At 41.3% G+C, this 22,386-nt stretch overlaps 1 protein-coding gene across 1 annotated transcript; it reads right to left on the reverse strand.

Moving 5' to 3' along the window:
- Positions 1-8,525: 8,525 nt before the first annotated feature.
- Positions 8,526-11,114, reverse strand: LOC140600004 (zinc finger and SCAN domain-containing protein 4-like). Its single transcript, XM_072767256.1, has 3 exons — positions 10,622-11,114; positions 9,907-10,072; positions 8,526-9,820 (listed from the first exon to the last, which is right to left on the reverse strand). The coding sequence occupies exons 1-3, from the start codon at positions 11,012-11,014 to the stop codon at positions 9,084-9,086; spliced, it is 1,296 nt and encodes a 431-aa protein (XP_072623357.1). The 5' UTR covers positions 11,015-11,114; the 3' UTR covers positions 8,526-9,083.
- Between the last annotated feature and the right edge of the window lie 11,272 nt (positions 11,115-22,386).

Below are 22,386 nucleotides of genomic sequence, written 5' to 3' on the forward strand. Positions count from 1 at the left end.
TTAGAAGGGCCACAAGCATAATGCAGGGGAGGCATGTCTGCAATTCATCACATATATGTAGAGATAAAAGGGATGAAAATGTTTTCTGCTACCAAGTTCTCTCCTCAGACTTTTTTTTTTTTTTTTTTTTTTTAAGATTCTATTCACTTATTCATGAGAGACACACAGAGAGAGGCAGAGAGGCAGAGACACAGGCGGAGGGAGAAGCAGGCTCCATGCGGGGAGCCGGACATGGGACTCGATCCCGGATCTCCAGGATCAGCCCTGGGCTGAAAGCAGCGCTAAGCTGCTGAGCTACCCGGGCTGCCCCTCTCCTCAGACTTTTATAACAAAAGACATTAACAAAAGAAAACCATAAGTTTATTAGTATGTATATCTCATATGTACATGAGAGAGAGTCTGGGTTGAATAACTCAAAGACATGGATTTGTTTTCAGTCTTACAGAACATCTTTAATGAACAGTACAATATTAGAGAAGTAGCAAGACAAGGGAAAAGTACCTGAGTCTCTAGGGGTGGCATATTGTGGGAAGGTAAGCACAGATAGATAAAGGATAGTTAGTAAGGTGTGTTTTGTAAATTCCTATGGTGCTGTCGCCAGGCTGATAAGGGTCTAAAGTTGTCTTTGGTGATTAAATTTAGTCCTAGTAAATTTCTTTCCAGCTTTTAGGCAAATAGGAGGAGAGCAGAGTGTTTTTTCTGGTTTTTGCTGCTGCTTATTGCCTTTAGTTCAAAATAATTCTGTGATGAGTGATAATGTGGAGTTACATGAAGAGGACCTCTAGTTCCACTGATGGAGTCAGATCTTCACACGGGAACTAAATAAATGATGAAGAGAATGTCAAAGAGCCCTAGGGATCCTGAAAAAACAAAAGCAAGGCATAGGGAAGACCCTAGAATTTGGGGCAACTTTACACTGGGCAACCCAGGAAGGGCTCTAAGAGAAGAGGATATGGGAGTGAGTCTGGAATGAAGTGAAGGAGGGAACCCATATGGACAACAGATGAATAAAATATTTAAGTCTTGACAGTGATTAGCATTACAATAAGAGAACACAGGGCCTCTCGGCCATTTACATCCAAAGAGACACCTCATTTCTGCAATTATTGTAGCCCAACGGTTTAGTGGACTCACTTTCCAAAATCAAGTAATTACCTTAAACAGGAAAATGGATTGTTATGGATTTGTTGGTGTATTTCAAATCCAACCATTTATGACTAAGTCAAGTTGTTGCTCCAGACAGTTGTTGTGACACGCTGTGCACAAACGCCCAGTTAGCCTGAAATCAGACTGCGCCTGTGCATGGTAGCTAGAATAGCATGCATAGTGATATGTACAGTTCTTCGAAATCCATGCCTATTCCCAGAACCCCACTTGAATAGTCCACACCCAAATAATAACCACCCTTAAGAATCAGAGCCCTGTATGTACCTGGCATGGCTCAGATCCTCCCCAGTGGGCGCATACTCAGTGTCCCTTGGAGTGTGTACTTTCACCTTGCAATAAAGCTTTTTCTGTCATACTTTACTGTGACTCATCCTTGAATGCTTTCTAGTGAGGGAAGTCAAGAGCCTGGCACTAGCTGGTGGTTGAGGTCTCAGGGCCCAAGAACTCCCCTAGTTTCCAGTAAGGAGGGCGATTGTTAGTATTCCCATTCTATACTCAAGAAAATATATAGCAAGGGCAGTGAGGAGATTTACTTCAGGTCACAGCCCTGGAGAAGGGCCCAAGTAGAATGCACTTTGAGGTCTCTGGTCTCTGCAGCTCTGCTCTTCTCTGTGGCTCCCTCCATGCAAATGACACAGGGTCAGTGGGATTCTGAGAAATTACACTTTATACTTCCACACTGTATCTCATTGGATTCCTGAAGTGGGAACCTCCCCGTATCACCTCTGGCCTGGATTTAGTACTTTAGTTTGGAAGTGACCCTCAAGGAGGGAGAAAGATGAAGTGTCCAGGAAAAACCTTCCTCTATATTGGGGCACAAAATACATATGGGTGGGGGTGGAGGTCTAGCGGAAAAGGGCCCGGGAAACCCTCCACTCATCCCACCTGTGCTTCGCTATCAGTGCTACTACTATTGGCATAGGAGCTTGTAGCCAGAGGGGATCATGAGAGGTGGCAACCAGAACAGGTGGCACAGCCTCAGCAGGATCCAACCCAGGTCCTACAAAAGAATAGAGATTGGTTTCTTTCTCCTTACTCCTCTTCCCTGCTCACTCTCAAAGAGCAGCCTTATTGGAACACAATACAACGAGATGGGATGACTCAAAAAATGTTGTCCCAAGCATCCAGAAGGATAGATATGCTATGGGCTGAGATTTTGAGGCTGTGTGTGGAGGAGATTTGGAGGAGCCATCAGGGCTTTTTAAAAAATATATTCCATTTTAGATATCTATTAGACCATGAGGTAGAATTTCAATACATAAGAAATAGGGAGAAGATCTTGAAATAAATTTCAAAACTCTATTTAGATTAGATATACTCTGTTTTAGCTTTTCTCTTTTTTTCTTTTGTCTTTCAATTTGTTTTTCTTTTATTCTTCCCTACTCCTCTTCCCTCTTTTCCCCGTTTTTTATCCCAAAAGCCTACCGCACCCAGTTTTACCAGGTGATCTCCCATCCAGATACTAACCAAGGTGGTACTAAAGCAGGATGGGCCGTGGTTAGCTTCCAAGATTAGACGAAATGGGACACTTTCAGGGCAATTTGACCATAGACTAGGTCTATCTTCAATAATAGCAGAAACAAACTTCAGGGCTGAATGGAAAGTGCAATGAAGAAAGCTTGTCCTCCCGTTTGTAAACTCTATTAACCACAGATTATTAGGGAGCCCCAAAACAAACCATGTTTAGGAGTAGATGTCAGGTAATTTCTAGAAATTGATACCTGATAAAAGTCAGTTACTAGTTAGTTGGGAATTGATTTTAAAGTAAAAACATTTTTAGGGGCGCCTGGGTGGCACAGTTGGTTGAGTGTCTTGACTCTTGGTTTCAGCTCAGGATCATGAGATCAAATCCCTTGTCAGGCTCTGAACTCAGGGCGGAGTCGGCTTGAGATTCTCCCACTCCCTCTGCCCCTCTCACTCATGCTCGCTCTCTCTCGCTCTCTCGCTCTCTCTCAAAAGAAAATAAATAAATCTTTAAAAAATATTTTAGCTTTCGGGGGATCCCTGGGTGTTGCAGCGGTTTGACGCCTGCCTTTGGCCCAGGGCGCGATCCTGGAGACCCGGGATCGAATCCCACGTCGGGCTCCCGGTGCATGGAGCCTGCTTCTCCCTCTACCTGTGTCTCTGCCTCTCTCTCTCTCTCTCTCTCTGTGTGACTATCATGAATGAATAAAAAAAAAAAAAATTAAAAAAATATTTTAGCTTCCATCTTAGAGGTAGTAAATAAGGGTTCAAACATGAAGACAGACAATTTTCCTATATAAATGTATTAGAATAGATTTTTACAATCTTGAACTGGACAGCTCATCATTAAGTGTTAATAGGAAGCCTTAAATTTTACTTGGCATACTCAAATCCATAAAATTAAAAATTCAGTTAAAGGTGGACTATAGGGCAGCCCGGGTGGCTCAGTGGTTTAGCACTGCCTTCAGCCCAGGGCCTGATCCTGGAGACCTGGGATCGAGTCCCACATCGGGCTCCCTGCATGGAGCCTGCTTCTCCCTCTGCCTGTGTCTCTGCCTCTCTCTCTCTCTCTCTCTCTCTCTCGCTCTGTGTCTCTCATGAATAAATAAATAAAATCTTAAAAAAAAAAGAAGGTAGACTATAACAAAATATAACAAAAACAAACTAAAAATAAAAATGTAAAAAATTTTATATGTGACAGTATGTAATGGACTGTGCTAATTTCAATGCTGTAACTAATCACATTGGTTAAAGAGCAAATAAAACAGGCAATGTAGAGATGGCTCTACATCTACATCTAAAGCATCTGCCTTCAGCTCAGGGTGTGATCCTGAGATCGAGTCCTGCGTGGGGCTCCCCGCAGGGAGCCTGCTTCTCCCTCTGCCTATGTCTCTGCCTCTCTCTCTCTGTTTCTCTCATGAATAAATAAACAAAATCTTTAAAACAAAAACAGGCAATATATATGAATGGTAATCCTTGAAGAATAATGATAAACACATGAAAATTTTCTAAGAAATGATCAAAATATTAACTAGATTGAAAATCATGTATATTTGAAATTCAAATATAACATGTTCATTTGCTGAAATTCTATTATGGCTTAATTTCCTCTAAAAGAAATTGTGCATAAACATTCTTGTCTAAAAAAAAACAAAACAAAACAAACAAACAAACAAACAAACAAAAAAAACAATGGGCTTCCTGGGTAGCTTAGTGGCTTAGTTGGTTAAGTGTCTGCATTCAGCTTAGGTCATGGTCCCAAAGGCCCCTCATTGGGCTCCTTGCTCAGTGGAGACCCTGCTTCTCCCTCTCCCTCTGCCCCACCCCCTGCTTGTGCACACGCGCGCGGGGGCTCTCTCTCTCTCTCTCTCTCTCTCTCTCTCACACGAGTAAATAAAATCTTTAAAAAAAGAAACAATAATTCACCATTTGTACTGTACAATTTGCAGTACTAAAAGTGGCCAGAAAATTTAAAGATCTTTGAAAACCATTCAGAGTGGAATACATAAATAGACATATGATACAATTACCTAATCTTGTGTTATTGTTCTTTTTAAAACTCAGTAACATTTTAAAGTACTGTTTTTACAGGATATTAAATTTAGAAACAGTTGAAACAAAGCACTGGGGGGTTTCTTGCACTTGTATTTCAGTTATTTTCAGTATATTATACATAATATGTAAACAAAATAAAGATACTCTCTCTTTTGGCAAATAACCATATAGAACAGAATTGCAAATATGGCAATATTTGCCATATGGAACATATCTTCCACGTACGATGCATATTGACTAGTAAGCTTTTTGAAAAAAATGGAGCCAATGAATGAATTTAACAAACGGGTCAGGTAAAGGCAAGTCAATGGATATTTTACTGAATGTTTGTAAATGAGGGAGAAAATGTGTCTTGTAGATTCTCACGAATTTAAACGTTCATTCCCTTGGGTTAGGACGTTGGAGGGAGGAGTGGCTAAGTGTGTCAGACGGAACTGTTAAAAAAAGAAACAAGAGGCCCCAAAGGGAGTCACATGCCCTAAGCCCATGTCATCAAACTAGGACTTAATACCTAACTTAATCATGATTTCAACTTCTCACACTTGTGGAACCTTAAAGCAGACAATCTGGAATTACCTCATCAGCACCAGTGAGGCCCAACAGACTTGTGCTCCCCAAAGGAAAATGATCTTGCCTGAAACAATCTACTCTTTGCTAGTAACTTCCTTGCCCCACCCCTTCTGCCTATAAAAGTTTTCCATTTTGTATAGCTCCTTGGGGCTCCTTTCTATTTACTGGTTGGGATGCTGTCAGATTCATGAATTGCTGAGTAAAGCCAATTAGATCTTTAAAACTTACTCAGTTGAATTTTGTTATTTAACAGAGCAAAACCTTAAATGTACACACAGATGAATTTGTTTAACATTTTATAAATCCATTTGCAATTGAAATCAGACATTTAAGAAATTATGAGTGGAATGAAATACATAATAGACTACAACTGTGAAGCAAAAGAAAGGGAAAGGGAAAAGTGTAGGCCTAAGTTGAACATGAAATCATAGAATGAATTGAAGTAATGACAGTCAGTAGATGTAATGTGGAAATTAATGGTTTATTTGATTCAGAGAGCACATAATGATGTTATCAGATTTGGGTCCTTGTACCCAGAGATGGTAGAAACGAGACTGTGTCCACAATTTAAAAGCAGAGTCAAGGCTTTATTGGGGCACCAGCTGCAGTTGAAGGGAGACACAGTCACGAAAATGTGTCACATTGGCTCCTGGAAAAATAGGCAGGGAAAGTTTTAAAGGACCCGAGGCGGGAAAGGAGTGATGGCTAAGCATGTGGGGTGGGGAAATACAGGAAATTGGGAGCGAGTGCAAGCACAGTTGACAGAACGTGCTTCCTTTTATTTTTATTTTTTTTTTAAGATTTTATTTATTTATTCATGAGATACACAGAGAGAGAGGCAGAGACATAGAGGGAGAAGCGGGCTCCTCGCAGGGAGCCAGATGTGGGACTTGATCCTCAGACCCAGGATGGCACCCTGAGCCAAAGGCTGACGCTCAACCGCTGAGTCACCCAGGCATCCCAGAACATGCATCTTTATACACGTATGTTTCTTTTGTGTGTCAAGTGTCCACTCTGGCAATGATGTTTAGCATTGTAATGAGGGGGAAAGTTCGTGAAAGGTCAAATTTGGCAGCCATCACATCTCATACTAGTTTGAACAGGTCTGGGATTGCTCTTTGGCTGTTGCTTTGCTCTGCAGGAACAATGATAACAGCTGGCAGGAGATGTCCTGGGTGCTTGTCTCCAGAACTCCCGCTAGGCCAGGGTCTCAGAGGTTCACAGAAGGCCCCTCACTGGCATTGCTTCTGGCCACAGGCCCTCTGTGGCACTCTGCAGACACACCCTCCCTTACCCTTTGCTGAGGGCCTCCACTCATCTTTTCATGGGGACCTAATGCTGATGGGCTCTCTTGAGGATCATTTCATTTTAACAGCCTGCAAACCATACAGTGTGCAGAGACTATTCCACTTTTCAAAGGAGGGATCTAGCTCTCAGAGAGGGCAAGGGACTTCCACAGGGCAGCACAGCTGCTACGTCCCTGAGCTGGGGACGGTCAGCCTACACCACGCTGGACCCTCTCACCCTGTTCGCCTCTGTTCTCCTTTTTTGGAAATTGCCCAGGACTCGGGCTGAGACACTCAGACACCTCACCTGCCAGACTGTCCATGGAGCCTGACCCACCAAGTAACCCTACCCTGACATCTCCACCTGAGACTCCGGGTCATAAGTGTCACTGTAGACCATCCTGTCCCCTCACCACCATTGGCAATAATTCCTCCCCGCGGAGGGAGGAAGCCTAAATATGGCTTCTAGGTGGCCGCTCCACCTTGTGCCCCCATACTGAGCTGTCACCCAGTTATCACTGTCACTATTATGGGTGTTGTGTGGCCCTGAAGAACTGAGAGCAGCCCTGAGGCCTTCACATATCCCTGCCCGCAGCTCTTGCAGGAGACCTTAGCGCTTACAGTTCTCCCTCACCATTGTTGGTAAATTGCAAATTGTCTAAACAGTGGCTGCCAACCTGCTAGAAAGTTCCCATCCCTCCTGTAAAACCTGTAAACCTCCCACCTTCCTCTCCCAACTAGACTGAGGCTTCTTAGCCCTGGGGGCAAGCATTAACCTGTAATGGAAAAACCAGCTGGTTTTTCCCCCACCACCTGTAAGTCTTCAAACCCGTGCGAGCCTCCGGGCTGTACCAAGGTGTGCACCCAACTTTCGGTTCTGACTCCCACCAGCGCGTTATCAAATATGCAGAGATGGGATAGGTTGTTTTCTCTAAGCTAGACTATCTCTACACCCATCCCCCTCATCACACTTGGTCTGTGGGGACTACACAATTCTGTGTTGTTTGGGTGTCCCCATGACATGCCTGTCTCATGAGTCTCTGAGTATTTGTGCATTTATGTTGCCAGGCTTGGTGAGGTCTGGAAGGGTCCCCAGCACAGGAGCTTCTGTCCCATGGAGTTGGGGGTGTGCCTCCCTCCTGGCACGTGGGTGTTCACCAAGTTCTCCAAACCCTGTGGTACGATTGATCATTAACTCAATCTCTAGCTCCTCTCCACTGTGGATAGGGATGAAAATCCTAAGCGTCTACTCATGGATTAGTCTTTCTGGAGACCAGCCCCCATCCTGAAGCTACCCGGGAGTTGCCTCACTGAAACAAAAGACACTCCTATCACCCAGGAAATTCCAAGTGATTTTGGGGTTCTGTATCAGGAACCAAGGTCAAAGACCAAATATTAGGACAAAAGATGCTTCTAGTGCTCTCATCACTTAAGAAGTTACAAGGGTTTTAGGGGCTCTGTGCCTGGAACTAGGGACAGAGACCCACATATATATTTTCTGTTATTTCACAACCTGCCTCACAGAGGTCTTTCCAAACAAAAGGTTTCCCTTGTACCAAGAGGTATGTGCAAGAATATTCACAATAGTAAACACCTGGAGACAGCCCAGGAAAGAGGATGGATCAGTGGGCTTCTCCACACAGTGGAGCATTGTCTGCAGCCCCATAGTCCTCTGCACTATGAATGTAGTGAGAGAAATGTCACAATATACCTCACAGAATACCCCCTTCCATGATTGAAGCCATTTTCACATGGTACCTTCTAGTTTCTCAATGTGATTGAGTCCCAGTTTCCTAGTGGAAACCAGCTCACAAATGTATTCCAAGTAACCAACATAAGTGCTTTTGCCTCAGCTGTGCACAGCATCTTTTCATTTCCTCCAAAGTGCCCTTTCAAACTAGTTTTGCAAATGAGCTCCTCATCCCCCCTCACCACCACCACCACCCCATACGTGCCATCTCTGGAAGAAATGAATGGAAAGAATTTGACCTTTTTGGGTATTTATTTGTCAATAAAATAGCATTCTCAAACTTTCAATCACCAATATATCACAGATATATTATTATAGCCATTAATATATCAAGTGAATTAAAGAAATATAACATTTGAATATAGAAGTTCCCTTTTATAGACTAAGGCCTATTTCTGGGTTTGTGCCCCTGCTCTGCACCTTTTTAAGTGCATGTGACCCAGTAAAGATAAAGTGTGTGGACAGAGGCAGGGGAGCAGGAGGGAAAGCATCACTTGACCACTGGAAGCTGGTGTTTGTGTCCTGGAGTTGAACTTTCATGGATTTTAAGGAATAAACACCAACATTACACATTCATCCATTTATTCAGCAGGTTATTTATTGGTTATTTGAATTTTTTGTCAGCCACTTTTCTGGGCACCTGAGATACACTCCAGTGAACGAACAGAAATTCCTCCTTAAACTTACATTTTAGTGAAGAAAATAAATGGAAAATATAATCAGGAAATTATATGTTCTAAATAGGGAGGTGCTATGGAAACATACGTATTTGCATACATATTCACATAGCATTACACTGAGGCTACAGCTGAGGAAGCTTCTGATGTGGAAGGAGTACCTTTGACGGCAATTTTCTGGTGAGTCCTCAGGTGGCGGTGGTAGGTGGATGACTGGCGGTAGCTTCTCTGGCAAAGCGCACATACATAGGGCTTCTCACCCGTGTGGATTCTCTCATGGGCCAGAAGGTTGGTTTTGTGGCTGAAGGATTTTTCACATGTGCTGCACCTGAAAGGCTTCTCTTCTGTGTGAATCTTCTGATGCACGTGTAGGTCTGACGCTTGGAAGAAGCCTTTGTTACACTCAGCACAAATGAATGTCCTCTCATTGTTGTGTCTTCTCTGATGGGCTTTTAGCTGAGAGAAATACCTAAAGATCCTGGGACATTTTTCACATCTGTAGGAGTTTTGGGCGTCACGGAATCTTTCTTGGTGTCCCCCACACGTGGAGTTCCCCTCGGTTTTTTGGTGGGTAGAAACAGGGTCAGGGGTGACTGGGGTTGACCGAGAGTGAAACCCTGGTGCCCTCTCCATCAGGACATCTTGATATGGGCGTCCTTGCAGGGACCCTTCCTGGGACTTGGACGTACCTAGACCCGCTCTTCCAGGGCTGAGCAGATTCTTCAAAGAAACACTGTCCTCTTCAGGCTGAGGACAGTCCTCCTCATGGACAATGAACAGGGAAGGTATTGCATTGCCTTGACTAGTAATACCGTCATTGTGATAAATGTTGTCGCCATTTGCTTTACCTCCTGTGGGGGATAAAATGACTCAGTGAAGTTGTACCCAAGAAGGAGTCCACACATATCCCTCAGGTACCTTGGCTTACCCCACTCACCTTGTCCTGTTTCCAGGGAAGTATCTTGGGAAGTCCAGGAGGGTGTTCCCATGTTCTCTTCTGTTGGAGTTCCTGCTGACAATTGTTTCATGAAATGAACGATGACTTCTCTTAAGGGCATATTCTCAGAAAAGAGGGCTTCCTGACCCTTCATGTGGACGTGGACCTGTAGAGAAACAAAACCTTATCACTGCCATTTATGGATCTGTTGAGTGACAGAGCCTTTGTGGAAGCTCTGCTCTCATCAGGCTTTCCCAGGATCCTTCTACTGCATGCTGCCACACCCACTATTCTGCCCTTATGCCTGCCGGCCTTAAAGTTCATGGTGATTTCTAATTAGTGTGTCATTCTCAATGAAAAAAGACTAATACCAAGGACTTCTGAGGGAAGAATGAGCTTGTGTTAAGGCATTTCTCCCCATTCTTGAGGTTTCTGTTCTATTGCCAATTTCTTACTGAGCCCTCCTACCATCTCACTGGCTAAAATCAATTAGTATGTTAGCTCTTATATGTCCTACTGAATAGTTACCTATAAAACGTATGCTTTAATTTTGCTTATTTAGCATGGTAAAGAGCCTCTTTTGTGAGAACTAATAAATGCATTCTTTATCTACTTACAAGCAACTCCAACAGGCTGTATTTTTTTTTTAAACGGGCTATATTTAATCCTTACACACCTCTGCCCCTCACCCCAAGAGTTAAAACCTTCTACTTACTAATCCAGGTAGCTTCATGCCATCATCAGTCATATCTTCCATGAATTTCTCCAGGTTCCTGCCACTTGCTTTCCATTTCTCTTTCAACATGGACCTGTCACTGCAGTGGCCATTGATCATAAACTGTTCCAAGACCAGATGAGAAATAATCTCATCCTTGCTGTGTTTCTCTGGTTGCAGCCATGAGTGAAATAACTTGTAGAGATTTTGCAGTTCCTGCCTTGCACTTGAGTTACTGTTTTGCAATAAAGTGAGCTGAGTGCTTGGGAACTCATAGATCTCGTCTTCCTCCTGAATGGCTGGTCCTTGGCTAAGTTTATGCTCTAGGTTTTCTGACCCAGGATCATTCATAGATGGTTCTCCCTGAAATGATATTCTGATATCTGAAGCCATTCTTAACAAGAATTCTCAGAGAGATTCAACTTTAGATATTCAGTTCCTACTGATTTGTTTCTCTGGAGGTCTGTTTCAACTGCTGGTTGAAGACTGCAAGCTAAAAATAGAAGGGATATATAATTAATTACAGCACTGGCATAATTCAAAAATCTAGTTTCAGGTAAGTTCGTGGATGAACTCTACTAGACATTTAAGAAAGAATGCTAATCTTCCATAAACTGTCCCCAGAGCATAAAAAAGTGGGATCACCCCTTTTAGTTAATGAGTTCAGCAGCTCCCTCATAACAAAAAAATTATAAGTACATTAAGTAAAGGTACACTACAGGGACGCCTGGGTGGATCAGCGGTTGAGCCTCTGCCTTTGGCTCAGCGCGTGATCCTGGAGTCCTGGGGTCGAGTCCCACATTTGGCTCCCTGCATGGAGCGTGCTTCGCCCTCTGCCTCTCTCTGCGTGTGTCTCTCATGAATACATAAATAAATAAAATGTAAAAAAAAAAAGAAAGAAAGGTACACCACAGGTCAGGATCTCTCACAAATGAGAGGTGTAGAAATGGGAAGCAAAATATTTGCAAATCAAATCCAGTGACATATAAAGAGAATAATATATTACAAAACAAGTGGAGTTTACTTTCTAAATGAAACATTGGGTGAAAATTAAAAAGTCAATTACCATATGAATAGAGCTTAGAAAAATAATATGATCATCTCCTTGGGTACATTAAACATGTTTAATGAAAGTCAGTGCTCATTATCAAAAGACATTTAGTAATCGAGGAATAAAGAGAACTTCTTTAATGTCATAAATTATACAAAATACAGCAAAACGTATCTAAGTGTTTTCCCCTGAGAGATGGATGGCCAACTCTATGCAACATTGGAGTACTTTTTAATCAGTAAAAAAAGGCAAGAAAATATATTAAATATCATTCTTTGTACATGTCCTGATTTTGTTTCCAATAAAGTATCAAATGTTCTTTTTATATATATACATATATTCTTTTTATTGAAGTTCGATTTTCCAACATATAGTATAACACCCAGTGCTCATCCCGTCAATTGCCACCCTCTGTGCCCATCAACCAGTCATCCCGTCCCCCCACCCACCTCCCCTTCCACTATCCTTTGTTCGTTTCCCAGAGTTAGGAGTCTTTCATGTTTTGTTACCCTCTCTAATTTTTCCCACTCATTTTCTCTCCTTTCCACTATAATCCCTTTCACTATTTTTTATACTCCCCGTATGGTTGAAACCATATAATGATTGTCCTTCTCCGATTGACTTACTTCACTCAGCCTAATAACCTCCGGCTCCATCCACGTCAAAGCCAATGGTGGGTATTTGTCGTTTCTAATGGCTAATATTCCATTGTATATATATATATATATATATGTCTTCTTTATCCATTCATCTTTTGATGGACACCAAGGCTCCTTCCACAGTTTGGCTATTGTGGACATTGCTACTATAAACATTGGGATGCAGGTGTCTCAGCTTTTCACTGCATCCGTATCTTTGGGGTAAATCCCCAGTAGTGCAATTACTGGGTGGTAGGGGAACTCTACTTTTAACTCTTTGAGAAACACCACACAGTTTTCGAGAGTGGCTGTACCAATTCACATTCCCACCAATAGTGCAAGAGGGTTCCCCTTTCTACGAATATTAGACGAGGTGAATTTTTGCAAGATGTCTGATACAAGACTAATTTACCAAAATCAGTTGGATTGTATTATAACACTAGAAAATTAAATTTAAAAAATACTCAATTAATGTATTACCATTAAACATCAAATATCTCAGAAAAAGTCAAATGAAAATGTACAAGCCCTCTATGGAAAAACAATATTAATAAATATTATATTCATAAATGATAGCTATGTTCGTGAATTGCAAGACTCAATTCCAGTTGGAAAACATCATTTATCCCCAACTTGCTGGATAAATTCAATGCCATGCCATTTGAAATCCAGCAAGTGTATGCGTGTGTATGTGAACATTGACAGCTGATTCTAAAATTACATTGACATGTATAGGCTAAGAATAGCCAATACAATCCTGAAGAATAATAACAATTTCAGGATTTATATAATCACAAAACAAAACAAGTTATGAGACTATATTCATTAAGACTGTGATGGCACAAGGATAGACAAATAAGGCAACCAAACAGAATGTTATCCTGATATTGGTTGACGGCTACACTGCCACTGGCTTTCTATAAACACGACACTGAAGTGCATGTGCTGATAGGTAAGCTTAATTTTTTCTTCCAATAAATGGTGCTAGGTCAACTGAACATTCATAAAGGAGAAAGTTCATCCTGACCCCAATCTTACCCCATTTAATTTTTTTTTAAACTTTTTATTTATCTGTTCATGAGAGACACACAGAGGCAGAGACATAGGCAGAGGGAGAAGCAGATTCCTCACGGGAAGCCTGATGCAAAACTTGATCCCAAGACCCCAGGATCACACCCTGAGTCAAAGGCAGATGCTCAACCGCTGAGCCACCCAGGCATCCCAGTCTTGCCCCATTTACAAAAATTAGTTCTAGGGATCCCTGGGTGGCGCAGCGGTTTGGTGCCTGCCTTTGGCCCAGGGCGTGATCCTGGAGACCTGGGATCGAATCCCACGTTGGGCTCCCGGTGCATGGAGCCTGCGTCTCCCTCTGCCTATGTCTCTGCCTCTCTCTCTCTCTCTGTGACTATCAATCATAAATAAATAAAAATTTAAAAAAAAATTAGTTCTAAGGATGTCTGGGTGGTTCAGCGGTTGAGCGTCTGCCTTTGACTTAGGGCGTGATCCTGGGATCCAGGATTGAGTCCCATATCAGGCTCCCTGTGAGGAGCCTGCTTCTCCCTCTCCTGTGTCTCTGCCTCTCTCTGTGTGTCTCTCATGAATAAATAAATAAATCTTAAAAAAATAGTTATAGATGGGTTTTTAAAAATCTCAGAAATGTAAAATAAAGCTCTAGAAGACCACCTGGAAGAATATATTTAATAACTTGTAGTAGAAAAAGATATTCTTTATTCAACAGGAAGAACTCAACAGGAATTTCCTTTTCCACAGACAAGACTGACACACTGGACTACAATAAAACAAGCAGTAGTATTCATCAAGTAAAGTCATTCATTTTTTAAAAATGCAGCACAGGGTGCCTGGGTGGCTCAATCAGTTAAGTGTCTCCCTTTGGCTCAGGTCATGATCTCAGGGTCCTGGGATCAAGCCCCACGTTGAGCTCCCTGGTCAGAGGGGAGTCTGCTTCTCCCTCTTCCTCTGCCCCTCCCTGCCACAGGTTCCCTCTCTCAAATAAATAAGTAAAATCTTTTTTTTAAAAAAAGGAAATTTCATGCCACAAAAATCAGAAAAATGTGAAAGGTAGGATTGATACGTGGGCACACAAAGACCTAATTAATTGCTGTTAGTCGATTTTGTTTCATGCTTTGTGTTAAGCTTTGCTCAGAATAGCCACCCTGATCCCATCAGTTAATGAGGCAGTGGATTCTGGAAAAACCCCATAGGAGAAAGTTGAGCACATTCTTTCTTCTTCCTAATCCATTTATCACAAAGCTTCTAGTCAACCTTTCCAACATCCTCATCTGCTCAGGTCACACTCCACTTTACTCCCTCTACACCTCCCTCTTCCTCAAGAAAAGTACCAAGTCCTTCCCAGTCTCAGGAAGCCTTGCCAGATGCATCTCACCCTCCATCCTCACCTTAGGTGTTGTGGCTGATTTTTTATATCCAGGTACCTCAGTCCCCCTCCCTCCCTCCCTTTCTCTCCTATCTACTGTAGAATCCATGCCCTCTTCTTCTTTTGGGCCTCCCCACAAGTTCTTTTTCTGTATTACTCCAGGCACACAGGAGCCACATGCTTATACTTGCACACATGCTCTCAATCCCACACAGACACAGCTGTGGAGTATTATTACAGCCAAAACCTTGGAATTAAAAACTGACTGCCATGTTAAAAGCTCTCATCACAAGAAAAAAAGAAATGAAACTATGTAAGATGATGGATGTTAACTAGACTTATTGTGTTGATCATTTTGCAATATATATAAAAATAGAATCATATGTTGTACATCTGCAACTAACAATGTAATACATCAATTATATCCCAAAACAAAACGAAACAAAGCCCAGGCTTAACCTGGAGTCGGACATTTACCAACTGTGTGACCACAGGCACATGACCCATTGGGTTCTTGTCTATGTCGTGGGGGCTCTGATCTCTGATGACACCTAGAACCCAGAGTTTCAATGGGAGCTAAAAGAGTTAATACCTAGGAAGACTATTGGAGCATTTGCTGGCTCATAAGCAATTCAGTAAAGTCTGCTAAATACCTGATACCCCTCCTTTGAATTTTAGCTCCTACCCACTCATCCCAATCTATTGTGGGCCAACACATTCACAAGATGTAATAAAAGTGAATTACTAGAAACATAAAATTAACAAGACAACAGAGACATACAAAAAAGACTTTCTCAAGAAGTCTCTTGCAATCAGGCAAGGTTTTTATAGAGAAGTTAACACAATAGGCCATCCCCACACTTGAGGGACCCCCCATAACTTTGCACCGAGGAATTTCCTCCCCAGAGGTATGCTTACATTCACACGCATGCACACTTATACACACAGAATCAGAAATTTTCCTTTCAACCTGGAAACTCACCTCAGGAAGATTGAACTTCAAACTGGGCAGTTTTGGGCTGAAAGCTGGGCCGCTATGTGACTCACTATCCACACTGCATTCATCTGACAGGCCTTCCTAAGTCTCCTCCCTTTTATAGGGTGTGGAGTCAATGATGCATTCACAGACATGATTGGATAAAATTTGCTCACTGCTGAAATCCTTGATGGAATCTCGATCTGGCTCCAGTTCCAGCCCTCCAATAGTTACTACATAACGGCCCTGGAGTGGTACCTGCATAGCTCAGGTGATTAAGTGTCTGACTTCAGCTCAGGTCATGATCTCAGGGTCCTGAGATGAAGCCCCTGCCAGCCTCCAGGCCTCAGGCCCCCACACCCCTCCAGGCTTCCCTGGCAGTCTGGTAGTCCTTTGGCCCCTCCCCCTACTCATGTTCTATCTTTCTCTCAAATAAACTAATTAATAATCCTTAATAAATTAATGATCCCCAAACATCTCTGGGACAATTGACCACAATCAAACAAGCTGATATTTCTCTAAAAAAAATTTTTTTTTCTGGGGAACCCTGGGTGGCGCAGCGGTTTAGCGCCTGCCTTTGGCCCAAGGTGCTATCCTGGAGACTCGGGATCGAATCCCACGTCGGGCTCCTGGTGCATGGAGCCTGCTTCTCCCTCTGCCTATGTCTCTGCCTCTCTGTGTGTGTGTGTGTGTGACTATCATAAATAAATAAAAAATTAAAAAAAAATTTTTTTTTTCTTATTTAGGGGCGCCTGTGTGGCTCAGTTGGTTACGCATCTGCCTTTGGCGTGGATCATGGTCCCTGGGTCCTGGGATTGAGCCCCACATTGGCTCTATGCTCAGCAGGAGCCTCCTTTTCCTTTCTTCTCCCTCTTACTCTGCCTGCTTGTGTGCGCGCGCTCTCTGTCAAATAAATAAAATCTTTAAAAATTTTTTTCATTTATTTATTTATGAGAGAGGCAGAGACACAGGCAGAGGGAGAAGCAGGCTCCACACAGGGAGCCCGACGCGGGACTCCATCCCGGGACTCCAGGATGACGCCCCAGGCCGAAGGCAGGTGCTAAACCACTGAGCCACCCAGGGATCCCTTAAATTTTTCTTAAAATTTAAATTCAATTAATTAACATGTAATGTATTATTAGTTTCAGAGGTAGTGTTCAGTGATTCATCAGTCTTATATAACACCCAGTGCTCATTACATCATGTGCCCTTCTTAATGTCCTCACCCAGTTACTCCGTCCCTCCATCTCCCTCCCCTCCAGCGATCTTTACTTTGTTTCCTATGAGTAAGAGTCTCCTATGGTTTGTCTCCCTCTCTGATTTCAATTTTTCATTTTTCCTTCTCTTTCCCTATGATCCTCTTTGTTTTGTTTCTTAAATTTCACATATGAGTGAAATCATATGATAATTCTCTTTCTCTGATTGACTTATTTCACTTAGATAATACCCACTAGTTCCATTCATGTCATTGCAAATGGCAAGATTTTATTTATTTATTTATTTATTTATTTATTTATTTATTTATTTTATTAATTTCTTTGATGGCTGGGCAGTACTCTGTTGTATATATACACTACATCTTCTTTATCCATTCATCTATTGATGGACATCTGGGTTCTTTCGTAGTTTGACTGTTGTGGAGATTACTATTCTGCCTAATTCTTTTTTAAATAATGTAAATAAATATAAACACTGGGGTGCAGATGCCCCTTCACATAACTACATTTGTATCGTTGGGGTAAATCCCTGGTAGTGCAATTTCTGGATCATAGGGTAGCTCTATTTTTATTTTCAACGTTTTGAGGAACCTCTGTAATGTTTTCTAGAGTGGCTGCACCAGCTTGCATTACCTAACTTGTTAATTTTAGCCATTCTTACTGGTGTGAGGTGGTATCTCATTGTGGTTTTGATTTGTATTTCTCCGACGCCGAGTGATGTTGAGCATTTTTTCATGTGTCTGTTGGCCATGTGTATGTCTTCTTTGGAGAAATGTCTGTTCATATCTTCTGCCCATTTCTTGATTGGATTATTAGTTCTTTGGGTGTTGAGTTTGAGAAGTTCTTCATAAATTTTGGATACCAGCCCTCTATCTGATAAGACGTTTGCGAATATCTTCCCCCATTCTGTCCATTCTCTTTTGGTTTTGTTGACTGTTTCCTTTGCTGTGCAAAAGCTTTTTATCTTGATAGAGTCCCAATAGTTCATTTTTGCTTTTGTTTCCCTTGCCTTTGGAGACATTTCTAGTAAGAAGTTGTTCTGGCCAAGGTGACAGAGGTGGCTGCCTGTGTTCTTCCCTGGGATTTTGATGGATTCCTGTCTCACATTCAGGTCTTTCATCCATTTTGAATCTATTTTTGTGTATGGTGTAAGGAATTGGTCTAGTTTCATTCTTCTGCATGTGGCTGTCCAATTGTCCCAACACTGTTTCTCAAAGAGACTGTCTTTTTCCATTGGATATTCTTTCCTGCTTTGTCAAAGATTAGTTGACCATAGAATTGAGGGTCCATTTCTGGGTTCTCTATTCTGGTCCATTGATATATATGTCTGTTTTAGGCCAGTACCATACTGTCTTGATGATTACAGATTTGTAATGGAATTTTTTTTTTGTAATGGAATTTAAAGTGTGGAATTGTGATGACACCAGCTTATGTTTTTTTCCCAACTTTTCTTTGGCTTTTGGAGTCTTTTCTGGTTCTATACAAATTTTAGGATTATTTGCTGCAGTTCTGTAAAAGAAGTTGATGGTATTTTGATAGGGATTGCATTGAATGTATAGTTGCTCTTGGTAGCATAGACATTTGAACAATATTTGTTTTTCCAATCCATGAGCATGGAACATTTTTCCATTTCTTTGTGCCTTCCTTAATTTCTTTCGTGAGTGTTTTATACTTTGCTGAGTACAGATCCTTTGCCTCTTTGGTTAGGTTTATTCCTAGGTATCTTAAGGCTTTGAGTGCAATTGTAAATGGAAGTGACTCCTTAATTTCTCTTTCTTATGTCTCATTGTCAGTGTTTAGAAATGCAACTGATTTCTGTGCATTGATTTTCTATCCTGCCACTTTGCTGAATTCCTGCGTGAGTTCTAGCAATTTGGGGATGGAGTCTGTGGGTTTTCCAAATAGAGTATCATGTCATCTGCAAAGAGTGAGAGTTTGACTTCTTCTTTGCTTATTCAGATGCCTTTTATTTCTTTTTGCCTTTTATTTCTTTTTGTTAGCTGAGGGTAGGATTTCTAGTACTATGTTGAACAACAGTAGTGATAGTGGACATCCCTGCCATTCCTGGCCTTAGTGGGTGGAAGCTCTCAGTTTGAAAGAGATTAAGAATGATATTCTACTTGCTGTGGACTTTCACATAATGGCTTTTATGATATTGAAGTATATTCCCTCTATCCCTACACTATGAAGAGTTTTAATTAAGAAAGGATGCTGTACATTGTCAAATACTTTTTCTGCATCTATGAGAAGATCATATGGTTCTTGTCCTTTATTTTATTAATATAGCGCATCACAATTGATTTGCAGATGTTGCACCACCCCTGCAGTCCAGGAATAAATCCCACGTGGTCGTGGTGAATAATCCTTCTAATGTCCAGTTGGATCCTACTGGCTAATATCTTGGTGAGCATTTTTGTATCCATGTTCATCAGAGATAATGGTCTGTAATTCTACTTTTTGATAGGGTCTTTGTCTGGTTTTGGGATCAAGGTAATGCTGTCCTCATAGAAAGACTTTGGAAGGTTTCTTTCCATTTCTGTTGTTTGAAACAGCTTCAGAAGAATAGGTACTAATTCTTTTTTAAATGTTTGGTATAATTCCCCTGGCAAGGGATGCCTGGGTGGCTCAGTGGTTGAGTGTCTGCATTTGGCTCAGGGCATGATCCAGGGGTCCTGGGATCCAGTCCTGCATCAGGCTCCCTTCTCCCTCTGCCTATGTCTCTACCTCTCTTTGTGTATCTGTCATGAATAAAAAAGTAAAATCTTAAAATAAAAAAAAACCATTCCCATGGGAAGCCATCTGGTCCTGGACTCTTGTTTCTTGGGAGATTTTTGATGACTGCTTCATTTTTTTTCTGGTATGGTTCTTATTCAGGTTTTCTGTTTCTCCCTGTTTCAGTTTTGGTAGTTTATACATGTCTAGCAATGCATCTATTTCTTTCAGATTGCTCAATTTGTTGACATATAGTTGCTCATAATATGTTGTTATAACTGTATTTCTTCAGTGTTGGTTGTGATCTCCTCTTTCATTCATGATTGTAATTTATTTTGGTCCTTTTCTTTTCTTTTTGATGAGTCGGGCCAGGAGTTTATCAATCTTATTAATTTGTTCAAAAAACCAACTCCTTGATCAATGGACCTAACATGGGAGCAGCCAATTATATAAACCAATTAATAACATAATTAAATAAACATATTGATAATAATACAATATTATTGTATTTTCCTTGATCTGTTCTACTGTTCTTCTGGTTTTTATTTCATTGATTTCTTCTCTAATCCTTATTAATTCCCTTCTCCTACTGGGTTTAGGCTTTATTTGCTGTTCTTTCTCCAGCTTCTTTCAGTGTAAGATTAGGTTATGTATATGAGACATTTGTTGCTTCTTGAGAAAGGTATTACTATATACTTTCCTCTTAGGACCACTTTTCCTGGATCCCAAAGGTTATGTTCTGTGGAACAGTTGTGTTTTCATTATCATTTGTTTCCATGAATTTTTTAAATTCTTCTTTAATTTCCTGGTTGACCCATTCATTTGTTAGTAGGAAGCTCTTTAGCTTCCATGTATTTGAGTTCTTTCCAATTTCCTCTTTTGATTGAGTTCCAGTTTCAAAGCATTATGGTCTAAAAATATGCAAGGAATGATCCCAATCTTTTGGTACCAGTTGAGACTTGATTTGTGACCCAGATATGGGTCACATTCTGGAGAATGTTCCATGTGCACCCAAGAAGAATATGTATCCTGCTGCTTTAGGTTGGAATGCTCTGAATATGTCTGTGAAGTCCATCTGGTCCAGTGTGTCATTCAAAGCCCTTGTTTCCTTGTTGATCTTCTGCTTAGATGATCTGTCCATTGCAGTGAGTTAGGTGTTAAAGTCTCCTACTATTAAAAAAAAAGTCTACTACTATTATTGTATTATTATCAATATGTTTATTTAATTATGTTATTAATTGGTTTATATAATTGGCTGCTCCCATGTTAGGAGCATAAATTTTTACAATTGATAGATCTTCTTGTTAGGTACACCCTTTTTTTAAATCTTTTTTTTTAAAGCTTCTTTAAAAAAAAGATTTTATTTAATTATTCATGAGAGACACAGAGAGAGAAAGAGAGAGGCAGAGACACAGGCAGTGGGAGAAGCAGGCTCCATGCAGGGAACCTGACGTGGGACTTGATCCTGGGTTTCCAGAATCACGCCTGGGCTGGAGGCGGTGCTAAACCACTGAGCCATTCAGGCTGTCCGGTACACCCTCTTTTAAAGATTTGTTTATTTATTCATAAGAGACACAGAGACAGAGGCAGAGGCAGAGACAGAGGCAGAGGCAGAAGCAGGCTCCCCACAGGAAGCCCGATGTGGGACTCAATCCCAGATCCTGGGATCATGCCCTGAGCTGAAGGAGATGCTCATCCACTGAGCCACCAAGGCGTCCCTAGATAGAGCCTTTAATTATGACATAGTGTCCTTCATCTTTTATTACAGTCTGGTTTAAAAATCTATTTTGTCTGGTATAAGGTCTGCAACCTTATACCCAGCTTTCTTTTGATGTCCATGAGCGTGATAAATGGTTTTTCACCTCCTCACATTTAATATGCAGGTGTCTTTGTGTCTCGTGAGTCTCTTGCAGACAGCATCCATGGGTCTTGCTTTTTTTTTAATCCAATCTGTTACCTTGTGTCTTTTGATTGGGGCATTTAGCTCATTTGCATTCAGAGTAACATTGAAAGTATGAATTTAGTGCCATTTTATTACCTGTAAAGTCACTGTTTCTGGATATTGTCTCTGCCTCATTCTGGTCTATCTTACCTCTTCACTTAAAGGATCCCTTTTAATATTTCTTGTAGGGCTGGTTTAGTGATCACAACTTCTTTCAGTTTTTCTTTGTCATAGAAGCTTTTTTGTATCTCCTTCTATTTTGAAAGACAGCCTAGCTGGATAAGGTATTCTTGGCAATGTATTTTTCTCATTTAGCACCCTGAATATATCATTCCAGTCCTTTGTGGCCTGCCAGGTCTCTGGGCATAGGTCTGCTTCCAGTCTAATGTTTCTACCCTTGTAGGTTATGGACCTCTTGTCTTGAACTGCTTTCAGCATTTTCTCTTTTTCTCTAAGATTTGCGAGTTTCAGTATTATATGTGGAGGTGTTGACCTATTTTTATTGATTTTTGTGGGGGGGGTCTCTGTGCCTCCTGGACTTGGATTCCTCTTTCCTTCCCCAGATTAGGGAAGTTCTCTGCTATAAATTGCTCCTATATACCTTCTGCATACCCTCCTTTCCTCTTCTTCTGGGATGCCATTAATTCTAATATTGTTTTGCTTTATGGTATCACTTATCTTTGGAATTCTCCCCTTGTGATCCAGTAGTTGTTCATCTTTCTTTTTTCAGCTTCATTCTCCATCATTTTGTTTTCTATATCACTAATTCTCTTTTCTAATTCATTTATCCTAGTAGCTAGAGCCTCCATTTTTATTGCTTCTCATTAATAGCCT

The sequence above is a fragment of the Vulpes vulpes genome, chromosome 1, assembly GCF_048418805.1.
Source record: "Vulpes vulpes isolate BD-2025 chromosome 1, VulVul3, whole genome shotgun sequence".
NCBI classification, from domain to species: Eukaryota; Metazoa; Chordata; class Mammalia; order Carnivora; family Canidae; genus Vulpes; species Vulpes vulpes.

What these genes read in the sequence shown, in the direction of transcription:
- LOC140600004 (XM_072767256.1), bottom strand. Translation starts at nt 11,014, where the DNA reads ATGGCTTCAGATATCAGAATATCATTTCAGGGAGAACCATCTATGAAT. An exon ending in GCATGAAGCTACCTGGATTA is followed by an intron (nt 10,073 to 10,621) that starts GTAAGTAGAAGG and finishes GTTTCTCTACAG; the next exon opens with GTCCACGTCCACATGAAGGG. An exon ending in TTCCCTGGAAACAGGACAAG is followed by an intron (nt 9,821 to 9,906) that starts GTGAGTGGGGTA and finishes TATCCCCCACAG; the next exon opens with GAGGTAAAGCAAATGGCGAC.